Here is a 17,368-nt window from a genome sequence, read left to right on the forward strand (position 1 = left end):
TTGGAAGTAAGAAGAGATCAACCTTACCAGGGGTTCAGAAGCGGCTGTGAGGGCCGTGGCCTTGCTGTGTGTGTTCCCCTGGTGATTGGCAGCAGAAGCTTCTGCCTCCTTTGCAGCTCTCAGCATTTCCAGCCTGTTGTGGAGGGCAGGCTTTGTCCCACCACCTAGGGCCAGGGTGACTTCTCAGCCAAAGGTGTGGCCCAGCCTATGTGTCTGAACAGAACCAAGTCAAACTTGTGTTCATTTATTGCCTCTCCAGCTGCCTGTGGGGGCTTCATCACCAAGCTCAATGGGACCATTACTAGCCCTGGCTGGCCCAAGGAGTATCCTACTAACAAACACTGCGTCTGGCAGGTGGTGGCTCCAGCCCAGCACCGCATCTCGCTGCAGTTCGAAGTGTTTGAGCTGGAAGGCAACGATGTACGTAACCAGTTCCTGCATCTCACAGGTGTGGCTATTGGCTAACTCACCACTGGAGGAAACCTCGGGGTATGAGGAGAAGGAGGCTCTGTCTCACTGGTGGAGCTGCTGCTTGTTTCCCTACCCCTGATGGAAATAAGCCAACACCAGTAATTGTTTGGGAGGTCTAGCTCTGCTTTCCCTATGGACTGTAAGGGTTAAAGCTGCTCTCTTCCAAATGGGCTTCTTTTCCCTGACTAGTTTTGTCTAACTGTAGGTGTTTTCTGTCCCTCATAGGTGTCACATCCCCCCTTTCCCCAGAGCTGTCTCTGCAGGAAGAGAGTAGGAAATTAGGAGTGAAGGAGAGTTACTGTAGGATAAAGCAAACAAAGAGGGAAAGTTCTCTGTCCTGCCAAGGGCAGGGTGGAACCCTGAGCAAAGCAGGCAGCTCCTGCTTTCCCCACTGGCAGTGGGAGCAGGGGCTCTCCCTTACTTCAGCAGGCTGCTGGAGTTCCTTCAGCACTGTCAGGTTCTTGGATAAGGTGGGAGTAATTGTTTTAGCTAACTTAAGTGGACCCTCTGCTGTTCTGATGAACACTCCCGTGCTTGGAGATGGAGGCAGCAAGGGGAGGGGGTGAGAACACTGGCAGGGGAGAGGCTGGGGGAGTTAGGAGTGTGTTTGAGGCTGTTTGTGTTCCCTTTTGGTCAAGCCTCTGCCCCCTCCTCTGAAGTGCCCCGCTGCAAGGCGAGGGAGCTGAGCCGCGTCCTGCTCTCTCGGCAGGTCTGTAAGTACGACTACATCGAGGTGCGTAGCGGGCTGGCTTCTGACTCCAGGCTGCATGGCAGGTTCTGTGGCTCAGAGAAGCCCGAAGTCATCACCTCCCAGGGCAACAACATGAGGCTGGAGTTCAAGTCGGACAACACGGTCTCCAAGAAAGGCTTTAAAGTTCACTACTTCTCTGGTAGGTGGCTGTTCCCTCACTTGCTTCGCTCTCTCCTCTCACTGAGCCCCTTGCTTCTTCCTGGATTTTCTTCAGCCTCCTGTCGAATCAGAGCCTGACATGGTTCGTTACTTCTAGAGAGGGTGCTTGCTCTGTGATTCCTCTTGGTTTCTGAGTGCAACACGCTGCCTGGTTTCGTAGTGTGGTGCTCACCAGACACAAGGATTTCACCAGTGCCTCCAGTCCTGCCACAGCAGGAAGCCATGGGAAACCCAGGCCCAGAAGTTATTGCTGTCCCTGGAGTCATGAAGGAAAGGCTTTTCCCTCTGAACCTGGGAGAGTTAGAGAACTTCCAGGTTTTCAACCAAACCACACTTGTGATGCACTTTGTGTAACGGGAGGTAACTGGGGAGGGTTGTGTCTGTGCTGGCTCAGCAGCTGAGGCTGGAGGTTTGCACTGGAACCTGCCAGTCCGGCTGTGGGGCTCCCAACTGGCCACCCTGTCAGTCTGTTTCTCACTGTCAACTCCCTGTCTGTTGGTTTGCTGCTGCCCAGACAAGGATGAATGCTCCAAGGACAACGGTGGTTGCCAGCACGAGTGCATCAACACCTTTGGCAGCTACGTGTGCCAGTGCAGAAATGGCTTTGTGCTGCACGAGAATGGCCATGACTGTAAGGAAGGTAAGGCCCCTGCTGCCAGCCCACTGCAGGCAGCGTGCTTCAGACAGCCTGGGAGCCAGGGTCCTCCCCACCTGCTGTGGAGAGGCTGTTTGCACAGCGTGCCAGCCCAGAGCCCTGGGAAAGCCCCAGCTAGCTGCAAAACCCCCCAGAAAAAGGAAGATGTTCTGCTTTCAGCTGGACCCTTCCCAGTCTGCTCCTCTGTGTGGCCATGGGGGAGGGACAGGGTGTGTGGGGTGGTGAAAGGAGCGGCTGTGGGACCTCACTGGTACAATTGTCACTGCTGCTTCGTGGAATTGTTGGGTTAGAGTGGGAAGCTAAAGGATGAGATGATCTAAACACTTGCTGCTGACAAAAATTGCCTTCCCTCCTGCACACCTGCTCCTGCTGTGTGCTGCCATGGCCTCCCTGTGTGCAGTCTCTGGTCCCTGTGTGATCTCCCCATGAGCTGATTTAGCCTTCCAAGTCGGCAAAACAACTCAAGGCTGAGATAGCACCGGAGGTGGAGGGGACATGGAGTCGGACACCGTGTCACTGAGAACAGGGCACGTGAGGTGAAAGAGCAGGAGAATCCATCTGGGAATGGGATGGTGCATTTCACCAGCAGCTGAGTTAGAGCTGAAAGGTGCAAGACAAACCCACAAGAGCTGTGCAATAGCACTAGAAGGTCTTGTCCAGTGCTTGAAGCCTTCCCTGGCTCTGCCCTGCCGAGGGTCTCGGCGGGCACAGGGGAGCATGGGGGACGGTACGTGGGTCTCGTGTGAGATCTGCTGTGGTGTCCCCATCTTGTGATCTCTGTGTGTGTCTGCAGCTGGTTGTGAGCACAGGCTGAGCGGGGCAGAGGGAACACTGAGCAGTCCCAACTGGCCTGACAAGTACCCCAGCAGGAAGGAGTGCACATGGGCCATCTCTGCAACGCCGGGCCACCGAGTGAAAGTAGTGAGTAAGCACTGAGCGTGTGGAGAGGAGCAGGCTGTGTGCTGAGGGGATCAGCTGGCTTTCATCAGCCGCTCTGGCAGTGGGGCTGAGCCACAGAGGTGTGGGACTATGTCCAGAGATGGGCACTGGGGCTGGGGAAGGGGGCCTGAGCTCCCTCTTGTCTGAAGTGCCTTGTCCTGTTGTGGCTTGTGGGATGAGTGTGACAGACACCACACTTGACCTGCTCCTCACTGGGCATTTCATCCTCTGCTGAATTCCATACTCAGATTTACAAGTGTCTGTCTTCATTCTCCTCATTCTTGCCGTAGACTTTCAATGAGTTTGAGATTGAACAGCACCAAGAATGTGCCTATGACCACCTGGAGGTGTATGACGGGCCCAACAGCAAGTCACCCATCCTGGGCCGCTTCTGTGGCAGCAAGAAACCAGACCCTGTAGTGGCTTCTACCAACAGGATGTTCCTCAGGTTTTACTCTGATGCTTCTGTGCAAAGAAAAGGTTTCCAGGCAAAGCACAGCACAGGTGAGCTGGTTGCCTGCCCGTGCCCCGGTGCCGTAAGGTGTGAGTGTGCTTCAGCTCACTGTGGGTAAAACAACGTGGAGTCAGAGTTTCAGCTGCAGGACAAGTGCAAAGAACATGTTAAGTGTTCCTTTTAAGCAACTGCTTTAGAAAAGAACACATTTTTTTCCAGAGCAGAGTGTGGCAGGAACCCATCCTGCCAGCTCTAACCCGTTGGCTCTTTCCCTCCGTGTTACGGACCAAGCTTCGCTGCCCTGGGTTTAGGGGTGGCTGGAGAGTTCCCTGGGTTCTGGCAGCTTGGCACAGGGGCTAATTACCTTCCCTGTTGTGTGTTCACTTCATGCTGGACGTCTTCTCCTGCTCCAGCTGGCCTCAAATTGGGCTGGCGAGTGTTTGTTGTGCTGTAGGGCCTGCGGTGAGGCTGCGCTTTGTGCTCTTTGTGCAGAGTGTGGTGGGCTCCTGAAGGCCGAAGTGCGAACCAAGGAGCTGTATTCCCACGCTCAGTTCGGGGACAACAACTACCCAGGTCAAGCAAACTGTGAGTGGGTGATTGTAGCTGAAGATGGTTATGGGGTGGAGCTGATATTCCAGACGTTTGAGATGGAGGAGGAGGCTGACTGTGGCTACGACTCGGTGGAGGTTTACGACGGTTACGACAGCACTGCCCCCCGCCTGGGACGCTTCTGCGGCTCGGGGGTAAGCTGGGAGGGGGCTCACGGGTGTGACTGGAGGTGGCAGGGAAAGGTACTTCCCCTGGACTGCAGCAGTGAAGTGGAGAGGGTCCTTACTCGTGTTTAAAGAGAGGCATCCAAAGAGCAGGTGTGTCAGAGCAGCCCTTGCACACTGGGGACACGGGCTGGAACATAAACGTGCGCCCCAGCAGCCTGATGTGAAGAGGTTCAGGGCAGCAGGGGAGCCATCTGCCTACCTGCACTCTGCCAAATGGAGAGGGGCTGGCGAAGTGCTGGGGCTGCAGAGGAGCCCGGGGAGGCTGGAGCGGATCTGGACAGAGGGAGCAGAGTTATCACAGACAGTACATGGATAAGTTACTTTGCTGCTCTTGAACCCTGGGAGGGCCTCAGCTGCCAAACAGGATCCAGTTCGGATTGTGTCGCTTTCTGAAAACGCTAGGACAAATTAGAGAAACGACTCAGCAAAGTGGAACAAGAACATCCAGGGAGCCCTGGCAATGTGACCTGTGGTCCCTGTTCCTCCTGGCGCTTCTCAGCGAGTGGGCTGGCGCCAGTCTTCAGACACGAAGGCCGAGCGTGGAAGGAGCAAGGGGACGCGCTCAGGAGGGCAGAGCAGGGCAGGCAGTACCGAGCACTCCCTGGCTGTGTTCCCTGGCCAGCCTGGGAGCTTCAGTTCTAGCAGGGTAGCTCAGACAGTGATTCACCCCGCAGGCCTGACCACTCTGTTGCTGTCTTCTTTGCTTCTCTGCAGCCTCTGGAAGAAATCTACTCTGCAGGGGATTCCATCATGATTCGGTTCCACACAGATGACACCATCAACAAGAAAGGCTTTCACGCCCAGTACACGAGTACCAAATTTCAGGACGCGTTGCACATGAGGAAGTAGTTTGGCTGCTCCTCACAGACATCCCCAGCTGAAGATGGAGACATTGGACTGTGATCTTTGTCTCTGTGGTTCTGTTTTTGGTTTTTTCCAGCTCCCGTGCACCTGGCCAAAAGCATTGTACAGTATTTTCAGTAACTAAAACTAAACCCAGTCCCCAAGGTTTCCCTCTGAAGTTATTAGCATGACCCTTTCTTGCTAACACACCCAGGACCAAAACGTTGTCTGCCAGGGCCTAAACGTTGTATTTTGCACAGCTGGCCGTGGAGTTGAGTAAAGACTGAGGTTGGGTTGAGAAAAGCCTTCATGTCCTGCATGCCCTGGCTCCAGGTGACGTTTCCCAAGCATCCTGTACACATGAGCTGTCTGAACACGTGTTCTGGAGCAGATGGTGTGGACAGCACCCGGTAGGGATTATTCTCAAAGGACCATAGGAGCCACCCGCTCTTCCCCACCAGCCCAAAAGGCTCCGTGCAATAGGTGAACAGGCAGCTGGCTGGGGTTCTGTCACTCCTTCTGTCCCATCTATTTATTGCCGTGGTTCCTGTGGGTTGCAAGGCAAGGAGTGCTTGCTGCTTGCTGCAGGAGAGGGGCCCGGTGCCTGATGTGCAGTAAGTCACAGAACGAGAGGGGTTGGAAGGCAGCTCTAAAGGTAATTGCCATGGTGTCTGTTGAAGGGCAGCACTTTGATGCCAAGGGAAGCTGGTGGCTGACAGGGCAGTGCTGTGGGGGGACGTGAGGCGTGACTGTGTCCCGGAGGGCTGAGAGGGGGCTGCGGTTACGGCACTGGGTGAGGCGGCTCAGGGCGCTCTCCTCCTCGTTCCACCCATGTTTGCTCTCTCAGCTGCTTCCTTTCCTTAACACCACTGCCAGGTGAGCCCTTCCCTTTGCCAGTTGTGTTCTGTGCCCCACCAGCCAGGCAGAGCCCCTGGCTGAGGGCAGCACTGGGCTGGAGGCAGGCAGGGTGTCCCGAGGCACAGGGGCACAGGCCACGCCACAGTTCAGCTCTGGAGAGCTCTGGGAACTCGTCCTGCATCTGCAAGCTCCAGACATGGGACTAGGAATGGGGGAGCTCTGCTGGCTTCTGCCTCCTGCCCGTTCCTGTCTTGGCCCATGGCACAGCCTCGTACCCTCATGGCAGGAGTGGGAGTAAGACTGACAAAGCACTTTGAGCTGTAAGGCTCAGACATGCTCTGCCTTGCAGTCAGTGATGTACATGGAAGCTACCGAGCCATGGACCTGCAGAATTAACAGGCAGCTTGGCCCTGTTGGCCCAGTAGGGAAAACTGTTCTTTCAACTGAGCTTGTTGGTGTGGGAAGAGAAGAAAAAAGAGGAAAAAAACCCAAACAAGACTTTGTTCTGAGTGACGTTTCATTAAGGCACTCGTGGGCAGTTGGGATTTAAAAGCTGAGGTATGTTAGCTTTAATAAAGTATTTGTAATCCAAGGATTACTATGTTTACAGAACCAATGTACTGTCAGGCTCCAGAGTGACACATCCCCTCTGGGCTGTGACTGTGGGGCCAAGGCCAGTGTCGGGCACGAGGGATGTTCCTGGCAGCGAGGGCATTTGCAGGGGGAGGACAGACAGCCCCAGCCCTCCCCAGAAGCCCTTCAACACAACATGGCCTGAGTTTTGTGAATACTAGGGGAAGCAAATGCATGCAAATATTTTCTTGCTTAGAGCAAGAAAGTGGTTTATACACACAGAGGAATAGATGTATATAACACGTGCATGTGGGAGACCAGTAGTCAAAGCCTTAATAAGCATGGCATGAACAATACTGTACCACTGACCAGACCCTTACTGCAGGCTGGATAAAACCTTGTTGTTTCTGGTTTGGTTTTGTAGCTCCCTTCTGTTCCCCTTTTCAAACGTTGTGGCCTTTTGAGAGGCAAGATCTCAAGCTCTGATCTCGAGCTGTTTGGCCGTGCAGGTGTGGGGGACTGAGCTCTGCGAGATGGGGGCTGCCTTTGTCCTTCCTTGCCTCCGCTCAAGCAAAGTCCTGACTCAGGTCAGGAAAGGAAAGCCTGGCACCGATTCCTGTGAAGCAGCAGGAGAGTTTCAGGTGGCAAGGAGTGGTTCTGGTTTCCTGGCTGTGTCCAGTGGCTCTGGAGTTACAAGTGACTGTAGGAGCTTCGTGTGTACTTCAACATCTCCGTTCCGTGTCCTGGTCATCTCCCATCCTGCCCAGCCTGGGTTGCTGCCGGTGCTTGCAGTGTGGTCTGGTGGTTCTGCTACACCCGTTGGCATTCACACAGGTGTCTCCTGTGGCAGTGTGCTCACAGCTGTCGTACTGTGCATTCCAACCACTGCTCTGTAGGATATTTCTGCTGTGCTGACTGGGCTTTTGAGAGCCCATCACGCCCAACGTGTGGCAGTTGCCCTTAGAAGCCAATGTCAGCCCCTCTAAGGTGTGTCTGTGTATTCTGGTCTTTGTGTGGTTTTCCATTTCTCTGACTAAACCAGTTTTTTGAAGGGGGGGAGAGGGGAGGGTGTGGGGCAATGCCGCTGTACCTGTGTGTTCATTAAAGGCTGTGGACTCAGTTGCACGTTGTGTCGTACACACGCGTTTGCCGCTCCCTCGGGGGCAGGAGCCTTCTGAATGCAGCCCTTGTTCTGCCAACTGTTACTCGTGTCTCCTGCTGACACCTGGTGGGATTCACCCTCTGTTGCAAGCGACTTTCCCTTGAGCCTTTAGCTTTGTCTTGGCTTTTACAACCAAGGGAGTGGGGCAGAGGAACAAGTTGGCCGGCCAGAGGGCTGCAGCATTGCGTTTCGTGCCCCACGCTCGCGCCTCGGTGGGCTGAGATGCAGCTCTGCAGCCATTAAACATGAGGGGTCTGTGAATCTGTCAATAGGTAGAACTTGTAAGGAGGAGGCTCCTTTACTACACCACAGGCTATGGCCTTCAGCAGCAGCTGCCCAAGACCCTGGGATGTGACACTTCTGTGCAAAGGACGGCAGGATAGATGTGCCTCAGTGCAGCGTTGTGTCTGGCACTCTCACTGTGGCAGCAAGCTGTTGAGGAGCTAGCCGGCCTCAGGTGCTTCTCTTCCTCACTCTGGCTCCTGCCTGCCGGCCACCCTGCTTGCTAAGGTTCATGGCTGCGTTCTTTCCCCAGCATATCCCCAGGTGAGGGGCAGAGGCCTTCAGTCACACAGTTACTGTACGCAGCCATGGGGGAAGAGTAGAAGTTAACACAGCCCAAGTGAAGCTGGTGGGAAGCAAGAGGTGAAATAGAAGGTGGGCTGTGAGCTGGAGTCACAGCTGCTAGAGAAGCACAATTGCAGCTGCAGTGAGGTGGGTTCTTGCAGCGTGCAGGGTCTCTCTGGTGCGTGTGTAAAGATGTCCTGCGGCCTGTCTCTCCACGGCCATTCAGCTGCCGTGTTCCCGTCGTGTCTCGTGCCACGCTGCCTGCCGCCGGGGCTGTGCTGCAGGGCTGGGCCTCGTTTTCTCTGGGATTTGTTTTCCAGACAGCGCCCACGGACTGTCCCGTGAGCTGCTGTGAGGGGGGCACATCCCGTCAGCCAGGAGAGGCCTCGCCGCTCGCGGACAGGAGGCCCGGCTGGTGCGAGGTGCCTGTGCTGACGTTCCCTCAGGCCCCGCAGGCTCCTTGGGCTCAGCACCAGCAGAAACCCTGCCCTTGGAGCTGGCCTTTCCCAGCAAATGTGCTCTGGCAGACGAGGCGTGAGCCTTGGGAAGCGACAGCGGGGTTCCCCTCGGGCTGCCGTGGCCGAGGCCTGAGGCAGAAGCGGTTTTCCTCGCCGTGGGGCGGGCAGAGGAGAAGCCGAGGCCCCAGGGGTGTGCCAGGCCCCAGCCAGCCAGCCCGAGTCAGCCCCTGACACATGCCATCCTCTCTTCCTCTGTTCAGGGTGGCAGTGGGGTTTTCAGCAGCAAGAGGACCTTGCCCTCAGAGGAGCGCTGGCCCCCAGCATCGTTCACAGGCCCAACGGTGAGTAGGAGCCCAAGGGCCGAGCCCCTCGGGCCGTGTTTGGCTGGAAGGGGTGGGGAGGGAGGTCAGAGTGCGGAGAGGTGAGGCCATGGGGCTGCTCTGCTCTTGGATGAAGAGCTCCCCAGGAGAACTGCCCCGTTCTCTGCCCTGAGCAGATCAGCCAGGTAGGCCCCTCCGTTAGCTCTGTGTTTCCTTACGGTGCAACCAGCAGTTGCAGACAAGTGCTTGGATTTTAGCATGGGCCCCGGCTTGTCTGCCCTGGAGCCATTGTCTGGCCTTAGGGCAGCTGGAGCAAAGAGGAGGCTTGTTCCCTGTGTCCTGCAGCCAACCCTTGTGGAGGAGATTTCCTGTGCTGGGAGATGGGAACTGCTGCAATGCACAGAGCAGCTGGGAGCGAACCCTCCTTCCTCCCAGCAGCGGGCTGGCACTGGAGGGACGAGGGACAGCCCTTCCCACAGGGCTGTGGCCTCAGCCCCTGCAGCAGGGACGCTGCCCCAAGCCGAAGGAAACAGCTCAGACCCTCAGAGAGAGAGCTTTTCTCTTTATTGGGTCACTGAGGTACACACAGGCGGCACTGTCCCTCAGCAAAGCCTGCTGCTCCGGGGAGGACACGTGCTGTGGGGAAAGCAGGTGAGGGGCAGCCCTGTGAGGGATGTTTGTGAGAAGATGAGCTGTTTGCTGGAGCCACTGCACCCAGCCAGCCCGTGCCACTGTGTGCAGCACCAGGCTGAATGGCACCCTGGGCCTCAAGCACCCCTGGGAGGCTTTGGAGATGTCCACTCCGTGCACATCAATGCTGCTGCTGGTGGGTTTAAGTAAGGGCTTTGTAAGTAAAGGTGTAGGAGATCTCAGGCCACCAGGGAGGGAGGTTTATCCTTCCCAGCGGGGCAGGGCGCGGAGCTGGTAGGCAGGAGGTACGTTGCCTGTCCCACTCAGTGTCGGGGTTACGTCGAGTTCCTGGGAGTCGACGACAGGCTTCAGGGTGAAGTTCTGCAGGATGGTGGCGATGACTAAGAATATCTCCATGCGTGCCAGGCCCTCCCCGGGGCATATCCGCTTCCCTGGCAGGGAGAACAGCAAGTAGTGCATTGCAGATGCATTGCTCAGCACAGCCTCATTCACCAGACACAGCGCGGCAGCGAGGCGGCTGGCAGGGTCCCTGGGGGCATTGGCAGGAGAAGGACCCTGGGCTGTCTGGTTGTGTGTGTGAAGGAAGAACGGGAGAAGGAGGAGTCTTGACCGTGGAGGCAGCATGACAGGAGGCAAAGGATGGGGGAGACAGGGGCTGGGGCTGTGGGTAGGTGAGTGGCTTGGGAAGTACTTCAGAGGTGCTGGGGAAAAGTGGGAGCTGGCACAGAAAGACAAGGTGGTGACCTGCTTCTGCAGGGGGGTTGGACTAGATGATCTCTAAAGGTCCCCTCCAACCCTACCATTCTATGGTTCTAAGAAGGATTACTTTGGTGGGTGCCTGGGAAGATGGGAGGTATTTTAGGAAGCATCAGGGGGTCCCACTGATGTGGTTACATCAGCAACTCCTACTAGGAGGTTTGAGAAGCCACCAGGCTTGGACAAGGTGGGAGATGCAGCTGGGGAAGGGAGCAGCAGGGAGGAGTTATCCACTGGGCTCCAAGGAAGCCCAAATGGGACCATGCTGAGAAGAGGGAGTTTGTGTTACAGGGAAAGGCAGGGTGGTCCCCAGAGGAGGAGGCTGACAGGGAGGAAGAAAGTCTGTGCTTTACCTGCTGAGAAGGGCATGAAGAACTCGCTCTTCTTAAAGGTGCCATTCTCATTCAAGAAATGTCCGGGGTCGAACTCAAGGGGGTTTGGAAACTCTTTACTGTCGTGGAGGACAGAACTGAGCAAGGGGTAGATTGTGGTGCCCTGAGGTAACACAAGGAGAAGAGCAGCACGTGAAGGGGAGGTGTTAGACCTCTTAACCTGACTGCCTGCTGAGCCTCCCAGCACAGCCCCACCGGTTCCTTTGGTTTCGCTTTGGGGAGACAGCTTTAGGAACACACTGCTACGTGTCACAGCAGCAGCCCTTGGCTGCTCTTCCTGAGTGCTCCCTCTCACTTTCAGACCATTTCTCTTCACCTTGCTCTTCTCATCCTGGGACACCCCACCCCAATCCTTCCTCTTTCTTAGTGTTTCACACTAACGAACTTGCAGACACGCTGTGTTTCTTCTTGTCTGCAAGCCCTGAAGAGCAAAAGCACACAAGGGAGCAAAAGCTTTGGGCAGAGCTGGTGTTCCACTGCCGAGGGCTTGCAAGTGAGCTACAGGAGCCTGGGGATAAAACAGGGTCAGGCCACAGCATTTCTGGCTTGTAACTGAGAGCCAAGGTGCTGCCACCTTCTTGTTGAGCTTGGGGGAGCTCTCCCACTGACCTTGGGAATGACGTACTGTCTGAAGGGGGTGTCTTTGGCCACGGTGTGAGGCAGAGCCAGGGGCACGAGGGCGATGAAGCGCTGGATCTCGTGCACCACGGCATCCGTGTAGGGCAGCTGGCTCCTGTCGGCCACGCAGGGCCTGCGGGACGGTCCCACCACCCTGTCAATCTCCTCTTGGACTTTCTCTGCCAGGAGAGGCACACGTCATAAAATGGGTCATTAAAACCAAACCTTCCTAGACGGGTTTCCCTAAGCTGTCAACAAACAGCATCCTGGTGTGTGGCAGCAGGAGCAGGGATTGTCCCCTGTGCTGGGCCCTGGGGAGGCTGCAGCTCCAGGGCTGTGTCAGTGCTGGGCCCCTCACTCACTGCCACAGGGACACTGAGGGGCTGCAGCGTGGCCAGAGCCGGGCACAGAGCTGGGGAAGGGGCTGGAGCACAAGGGTGCTGGGGAGGGGCTGAGGGAATGGGGGTGTTCATCCTGGGGAAGAGGAGGCTGAGAGGAGACAGCAGCACTCTCTGACACTCCCTGGCAGGAGGCTGTGGCCAGGGGAGTTGTCCTCTGCTCTCAAATAACAAGTGGTAGGACAAGAGGGAACAGCCTTAAGTTGCCCAAGGGAGGTTGAGATTGGAGATTTGGAAAAACGTCTTTGCTGAGAGGGTTTTTAGACACTGTGCCAGGCTGCCCAGGGAGCTGGGGGAGTGCCCAGCCCTGCAGATACTGCCGAGCACAGGGACACAGTTTAGTGGTGGGCGTGACAGTGCTGGGTTAAAGGTCGACCTTAATGATTTTAAAGGTCTTTTCCAAGCTAAATCTGACATGGCAGGATGATGATGTTGGTGTTGACTAGATCACAGCTCCACTGTGGCCCATGCAAAGAATGTCCTTCTGGTGATCTGGCTAAAGAGGAGTACTGGCAGATAAAGATGTGAGCCCAGCCAAGTCCTTGGCTGTGAGGGGAGTGCAGCTGGTGCTGCTGGCAGTGAAGCTGTGGGACGTCCAACGGCCTCCCTGGGGAATGACGCTGCAAGGACTTGGCCCGTTTGGGTACAGCAGGAGAGAGTCAGAGGAGAAAAGTTGGGAGAAGGATGCAGCCTTAGGCACACACCCAGCCCAGGGAACAGTTGCAGGGGAAGATGTCACAGACTGGTACCTTGTACACGTGGGTGTTTGAGAAGCAGCAGAAGTCCGTATCTTATGGTGGTGCTGGTTGTCTCAGTACCAGCAATGAACAAGTCGAAGGTGGTGGTTATCAGGTTCTCCGTGTGGAAACTGGAATTGGGCTGATCTTTCTCCTAGGGAAAAGGCTGGGCTGAGAACAGGGGCCCTTTTTGGTGTCTTCCCAAGCCTCCCTCTTCAACCTAGAGCCATTGCACTTCTCTGCTAAGGTGTAGCAGCCACCTGGGGTGTTGCAGTGCTGTCCTTGTGCAGTGAGCTCAACCCAAGTGCCACCTTCTTTCAAGCTGTGCACCAAACAGGACATAGCTGCCTGTCTGCCCTTGCTGCTTTCCAGCCAAAGGACCACAAGACTGGCCTGCAAATGTGTGCCTGTGTTTGTTGCAGTGAGAGCAGGTGAAGGTCTTGCTGTCCAAGCAGCTGCAGGTAGTATCTGGTGAGTGTGCAGACACAGAGCTGTAAGCTCCAGCACAAGGAACGTACGCCCTCTGGCCACTGCTCAGCCCAGCTACCTAGGAAGGGATCATCCCAGTGTCTGTGTTCCTTAGGAGAGGGCAGGGGTTGAGTGTAGGTGTGTTTGTGGGTGAGCTGGGGCTGCATGCTGTCTCCTTACCTCCTGCATTTTGATGAGGAAGCAGTCGATGAAGTCCTGGGGTGAGCTGGGGTCCAGGGAGGCTTGGTGTGTCTTCATCTCCTCTGCCACAAAGGCTTTTAGAGCATTAAATTCGTCAAATATATTGTTGTGGGGGCCAGGCAAGTAGACCAGAATCTTTGAGAACATCTGGTAGAGCTGGAAGGACAGAAACAGGAAGGTCCCTCGCATGACCATTGCCCCACTCTGTGATATCAGCCAAAAGCGTAGGAGGTCACAGGTGAGCCAAGCAGAAAGGGCTGTGAGGCTGGGCAGCCTGACAGGGCCCCAGGGGCTTGTTTAGTAGTAGTAGAAACCTTAGAGGTGGAAAGAAAGGGTGTTCAGGACTAAGGGGAAGCTGCACTGAGCTGGGAGCCACCTCCTTTGCTGGAGATGCTTTGCTCTTGAGTGAAATGGCTCCTGTGCAGCAGAGCATGCAGGGGGTCCTAGGCAGAGGACTGGAGTGGGATTTTGCTGGGGGGGGGGGGGCCCTTCTCCTCCCCTGGGAAGACATTCCCAGACTGAATGTACCTGTCCCCAGAGGGAGTTCATCATCTCAAAGATGTTGTTCATGTTGTTCATCAGGCCCAGGAACTTGTTGTCTTTGTAGTCGTATCGTTTGCCAAAGACGACGGCGCATATGACGTTGGAGACGCAGCAGCTCAGCAGGAAGGTCGGGTCAAAAGGGGTTCCTGTGGTGTCAGAGAAGTTACAGACCGTGAGAAAAGCCTCCCAGAGCGATGGCTGCCGTGGGTAACCCGAGTTGTGGCTGGTGGGAATGCGAGATCCCAGTCTCTAGGTGGCACAGAAGGGTCCTCCGAAAGGAACAGGGCACCGGGCTGTTTCCTGCTTCGCGGTGCTGGGTGGCTGCCGCGGACACCCGGCGCCTTCAGCTCTGTGCTGGCAGCGTGGGCTCCTGATCTGCAGCCCTCTCTGCTTTTTGGCAAGCACAGGCTGTGTTAAAAACGGACCGTACCCTTGGTCTTGTTGATCTCCTCCAGCAAGTGCTCGGCTTCCTCCATGATCCTCTCCTCAATGCTCCGCTTCCCCATGCCGAAGTTGCGCAGGGTGGTGAGAGCGAAGCGCCGCACGTCCACCCACTCCTTGTTGTTGCTGAAGATAATCCCTGCAGAGGAAGGAGGAAGAGGAGAGGCCTGGGCACGCTGGGCGTGAGGGGAGCGGAGGCTCAGGGTCACAAGTGGGTCCTGTCCCTGGGAGAGCACCGACACGGTAGTGTCAGAGAGCACTGTGGAGAGCCCGTGGTGCAGGGGTCTGCTTTTGGCCTTCTCCACCGCACACCTCAGCTCCTGGTGAGCAGCCCGTCCCTCACAGCCACACGGCACGTCCCTCGCTGCAGCTGGTGGCTGTTGCCACCCGTCCTTTCACCGCCCATGGCCGAGAGCCGTCCGCGTCTGCTTTTGTGCTCCCCTCCGCGTGCTGGCAGCCAGCGGTTCCAGCCCTCTCTGCCTCCCCTTCTCCCACTCGCTCCGCACAGCCCTCCCTCGTGGGTGGCACACCCGGCCCCAGCGTGCCAAGCACACCCTCAGCCCTTCCCTTCCCCGCAGCAGCGCGGTCAGCAAACGTACCCAGCCCGTTGTTGGCCCTGTCTCCCACCGGCATGGTGCCCCTGCGCGCAAACTCGTCGGCACGGTCCACCAAGGCCTCTTTCACCGCGTCGCGGCCGTGCAGCACCACCACGGGGTCGGAGCCCAGCTGCACGGTGAACACGGGGCCGTACTCCTCACTCAGCTGCCGGGGCACAAGAGAGACCACGCGGTGCTGGAGCAGGCAGGAGGGCTGCCAGCGGGCCTTGGCGCTGCCTCCCAGCCCAGCAGCCAGCGAGCTCTGGTGCTGTCGTGAAGCTGAGGACAGGGTCCCAGCTCTCCAGCCCCGAACCGCAGCGGCACCAGCACAGACAGCTGGGGAGCAGCTGAGATCGTGACTTTCCTGCCCCTCGGGGCTTGCCTTTCATGGAGCTGCAGCCCCAGGGCGTCCCCACACACAGGTCCCACACGTTTCTTGCCCGCAGGAGAGAGTACGAGGGAGGAAAGCAGGCGGCTTTACCTTCTCGAGGGTTTTGGCCATGTTCTTTGGTTTCACCTGCAACAAGTTACCGATGACGGGAAGCGGGGCCGGTCCTGGCGGCATCTTGCCTTTGGCAGCCCTCCCTCTCCATGCTGTGAAGGAGAGGAGGCCGAGAACACAAACCAGGAGGACAACACTGGCTGCTCCCAGGAGCTCCATTGTCCCTGTGGCTCAGGAGCTGCCAGAGCCCGAGCTTATATACCGGAGAGCTGCGTTGGCTCAACACCAGGTTTTCTAACACATGGCTGAGTCAGTCAATCTTCTTAGTCAATGATTTGTTAGACTGCCCCGTGTTATGAAACTTGTGTGGGTATTTATCTCTCATTGTAAATACACCTGATCTCAAACAACCACTGGGGTGAACAGAGTTTAAGAAAACTGTGACGTGCTCATAAAACTCGTTTGACCTGCGGCTGGTGGCTGAGGGGATCACGTCTGGGCCACACTGCTGTGAGGTGCTCCCAGAAGCGCGCTGTCATGCCAGCATCTTCCAGGTGCTGACTGGACAAGCTGTCAGCGGGGTGAGCCATCCCTGCTCCTTCCTGAACTCCTCCTGACACTGGCAGGGGAGGTCACACTGCGTGATGTGCCAGAGGATGAACTGACACGTTCTCTTCCGTGCACAGCACTTGCCTCGGTGTCTTTCCCTGGGGCTGTGTGGCCTAACAGGAGAGGTCTTGTCCCCCCTGTGCTGTCCCCTGTTCAGTGCTGAGCCCCTCACTCACTGCCACAGGGACACTGAGGGGCTGCAGCGTGGCCAGAGCCGGGCACAGAGCTGGGGAAGGGGCTGAGGGAATGGGGATGTTGAGCCTGGAGAAGAGGAGGCTGAGAGGAGACAGGAGCCTGTGGCCAGGGGTGTTGATCTCTTCTCCCAAATAACAAGCCATAGGAGAAGAGGAAAGGAGCTGGAGTTGCCCCAGGGGAGGTTGAGGCTGGAGCTGAGGCAGAACTGTTTCCCTGAGAGGGGTGTCAGCCCCTGTGCCAGGCTGCCCAGGGAGCTGGGGCAGTGCCCAGCCCTGCAGGGACCCCACAGCTGAGGTGCTGAGGTCAGTGATGGGCTGGGCAGCGTTGAGTTAGTGTTTGGACTCCAGGAGCTTAAAGGTCTTGTCCAACTGAAATGACTGTGTGAGTCTAGGAAAGTACAGAATATCTATCTGCAAGGGCAGAAAGGTCTCCAGGCGTCCCAGTAAACAAGAAAGGACTTGCTGGGGCAGATAAGATAAAGACATACGAAAAAGGGAATACACCTTGGAACTCTGACCTCTTCAGGGTATCCTGAAGGAGAGAAAGGGTGAGAGAAGTCAGGAGCTGGAGAGGGTCTCTGGGGAATGGCTTCCTAAGGTGAGACAGAGCTGCACTTGTGAGAGGGTATGGGTTGGTCAACTGGGCAATGAGCTCTGGCCCTCACCGTGACTGAAGGCTGCTCAGCCTGCCAGCTCCCACATCACTGATGTCTGACTCTGATACGAGCAGCTGCTGCCTTGGAAGGTGCTCTGGGGGCTACAGAGCATGGCTGGTACGGTGTGAGGCCTTCACAAGGAGCTGGAGGCTTCCTCTGGGGCTGCATACCTGTGGGGTATGGGCAGGTAGAGAGGACCCTGTGCTCAGCCTGGACACAGCCCTTTATCTCTCCTGAGCTGAGACACTTCTGCAAGCAGACAGACCCCATCCAGCTGAGCAGAAGGTGCTGCAAGGATCGTGGGGGTGAGAGTTAGTGAGGGGCTGGGTGAGCCAGGGGCTGAGCTGGAGTGTGCTGGGTTTGCTGGGGTGGTGATGTGAGTTTCCCCTTTGCTCAGAGGTGCTGGGGAAGGTCCTTGCAAAAGCTTCTGCAGCTTCCCTACAAGTCTTTAAGCCATCCTCGCTCTCCCATGGGTGCAATACCTTGCTGGTTGATGTTTTTAAATCTCATTTTGCTTCCCAAAGGCCCGTTTTTGATACTTTGGCAGAAAAAAAAATGGATTTCCAGGAAGGTTGTGCTAGTTGTCAGTCTGCTGGCCTGGGCTCCTGCATCAGGGCTGATGGTGCCAGGGCGGCTCATGGAAGGTCATGGAACAGGTGAAAGCAGAGTTCATGGGACTT

At 56.6% G+C, this 17,368-nt stretch overlaps 2 protein-coding genes across 2 annotated transcripts in view; one reads left to right on the forward strand and one right to left on the reverse strand.

Annotated features, from left to right (window-relative positions):
* The window catches only part of TLL2 (tolloid like 2), a 71,235-nt gene extending 66,181 nt beyond the window's left edge, over positions 1–5,054 (forward strand). The window contains exons 15-21 of the mRNA XM_062001181.1: positions 260–420; positions 1,181–1,361; positions 1,896–2,021; positions 2,830–2,957; positions 3,266–3,479; positions 3,922–4,172; positions 4,920–5,054. Coding sequence (XP_061857165.1) covers positions 260–420; positions 1,181–1,361; positions 1,896–2,021; positions 2,830–2,957; positions 3,266–3,479; positions 3,922–4,172; positions 4,920–5,054 — 1,196 coding nt within the window. The remainder of the gene's footprint in view (positions 1–259; positions 421–1,180; positions 1,362–1,895; positions 2,022–2,829; positions 2,958–3,265; positions 3,480–3,921; positions 4,173–4,919) is intronic.
* A 4,594-nt stretch (positions 5,055–9,648) lies between these two features.
* LOC104561375 (cytochrome P450 2C20) lies at positions 9,649–15,448 on the reverse strand. Its single transcript, XM_062000846.1, has 9 exons — positions 15,269–15,448; positions 14,791–14,953; positions 14,181–14,330; positions 13,736–13,896; positions 13,187–13,363; positions 12,551–12,692; positions 11,395–11,582; positions 10,747–10,888; positions 9,649–10,068 (listed from the first exon to the last, which is right to left on the reverse strand). Exons 1-9 carry the CDS (start codon positions 15,446–15,448, stop codon positions 9,878–9,880), a joined length of 1,494 nt encoding a protein of 497 aa, XP_061856830.1. The 3' UTR covers positions 9,649–9,877.
* Positions 15,449–17,368: the final 1,920 nt, after the last annotated feature.

This window comes from Colius striatus, chromosome 8 (assembly GCF_028858725.1).
Source record: "Colius striatus isolate bColStr4 chromosome 8, bColStr4.1.hap1, whole genome shotgun sequence".
In the NCBI taxonomy this organism is placed as follows: Eukaryota; Metazoa; Chordata; class Aves; order Coliiformes; family Coliidae; genus Colius; species Colius striatus.

Coding starts and splice junctions, on each gene's coding strand:
- LOC104561375 (XM_062000846.1), bottom strand. CDS start 15,448: ATGGAGCTCCTGGGAGCAGCCAGTGTTGTCCTCCTGGTTTGTGTTCTC. Junction 14,954..15,268: donor TGGCCAAAACCCTCGAGAAG/GTAAAGCCGCCT, acceptor GTGCCCCGGCAG/CTGAGTGAGGAGTACGGCCC. Junction 14,331..14,790: donor CAGGGCCAACAACGGGCTGG/GTACGTTTGCTG, acceptor CTTCCTCTGCAG/GGATTATCTTCAGCAACAAC.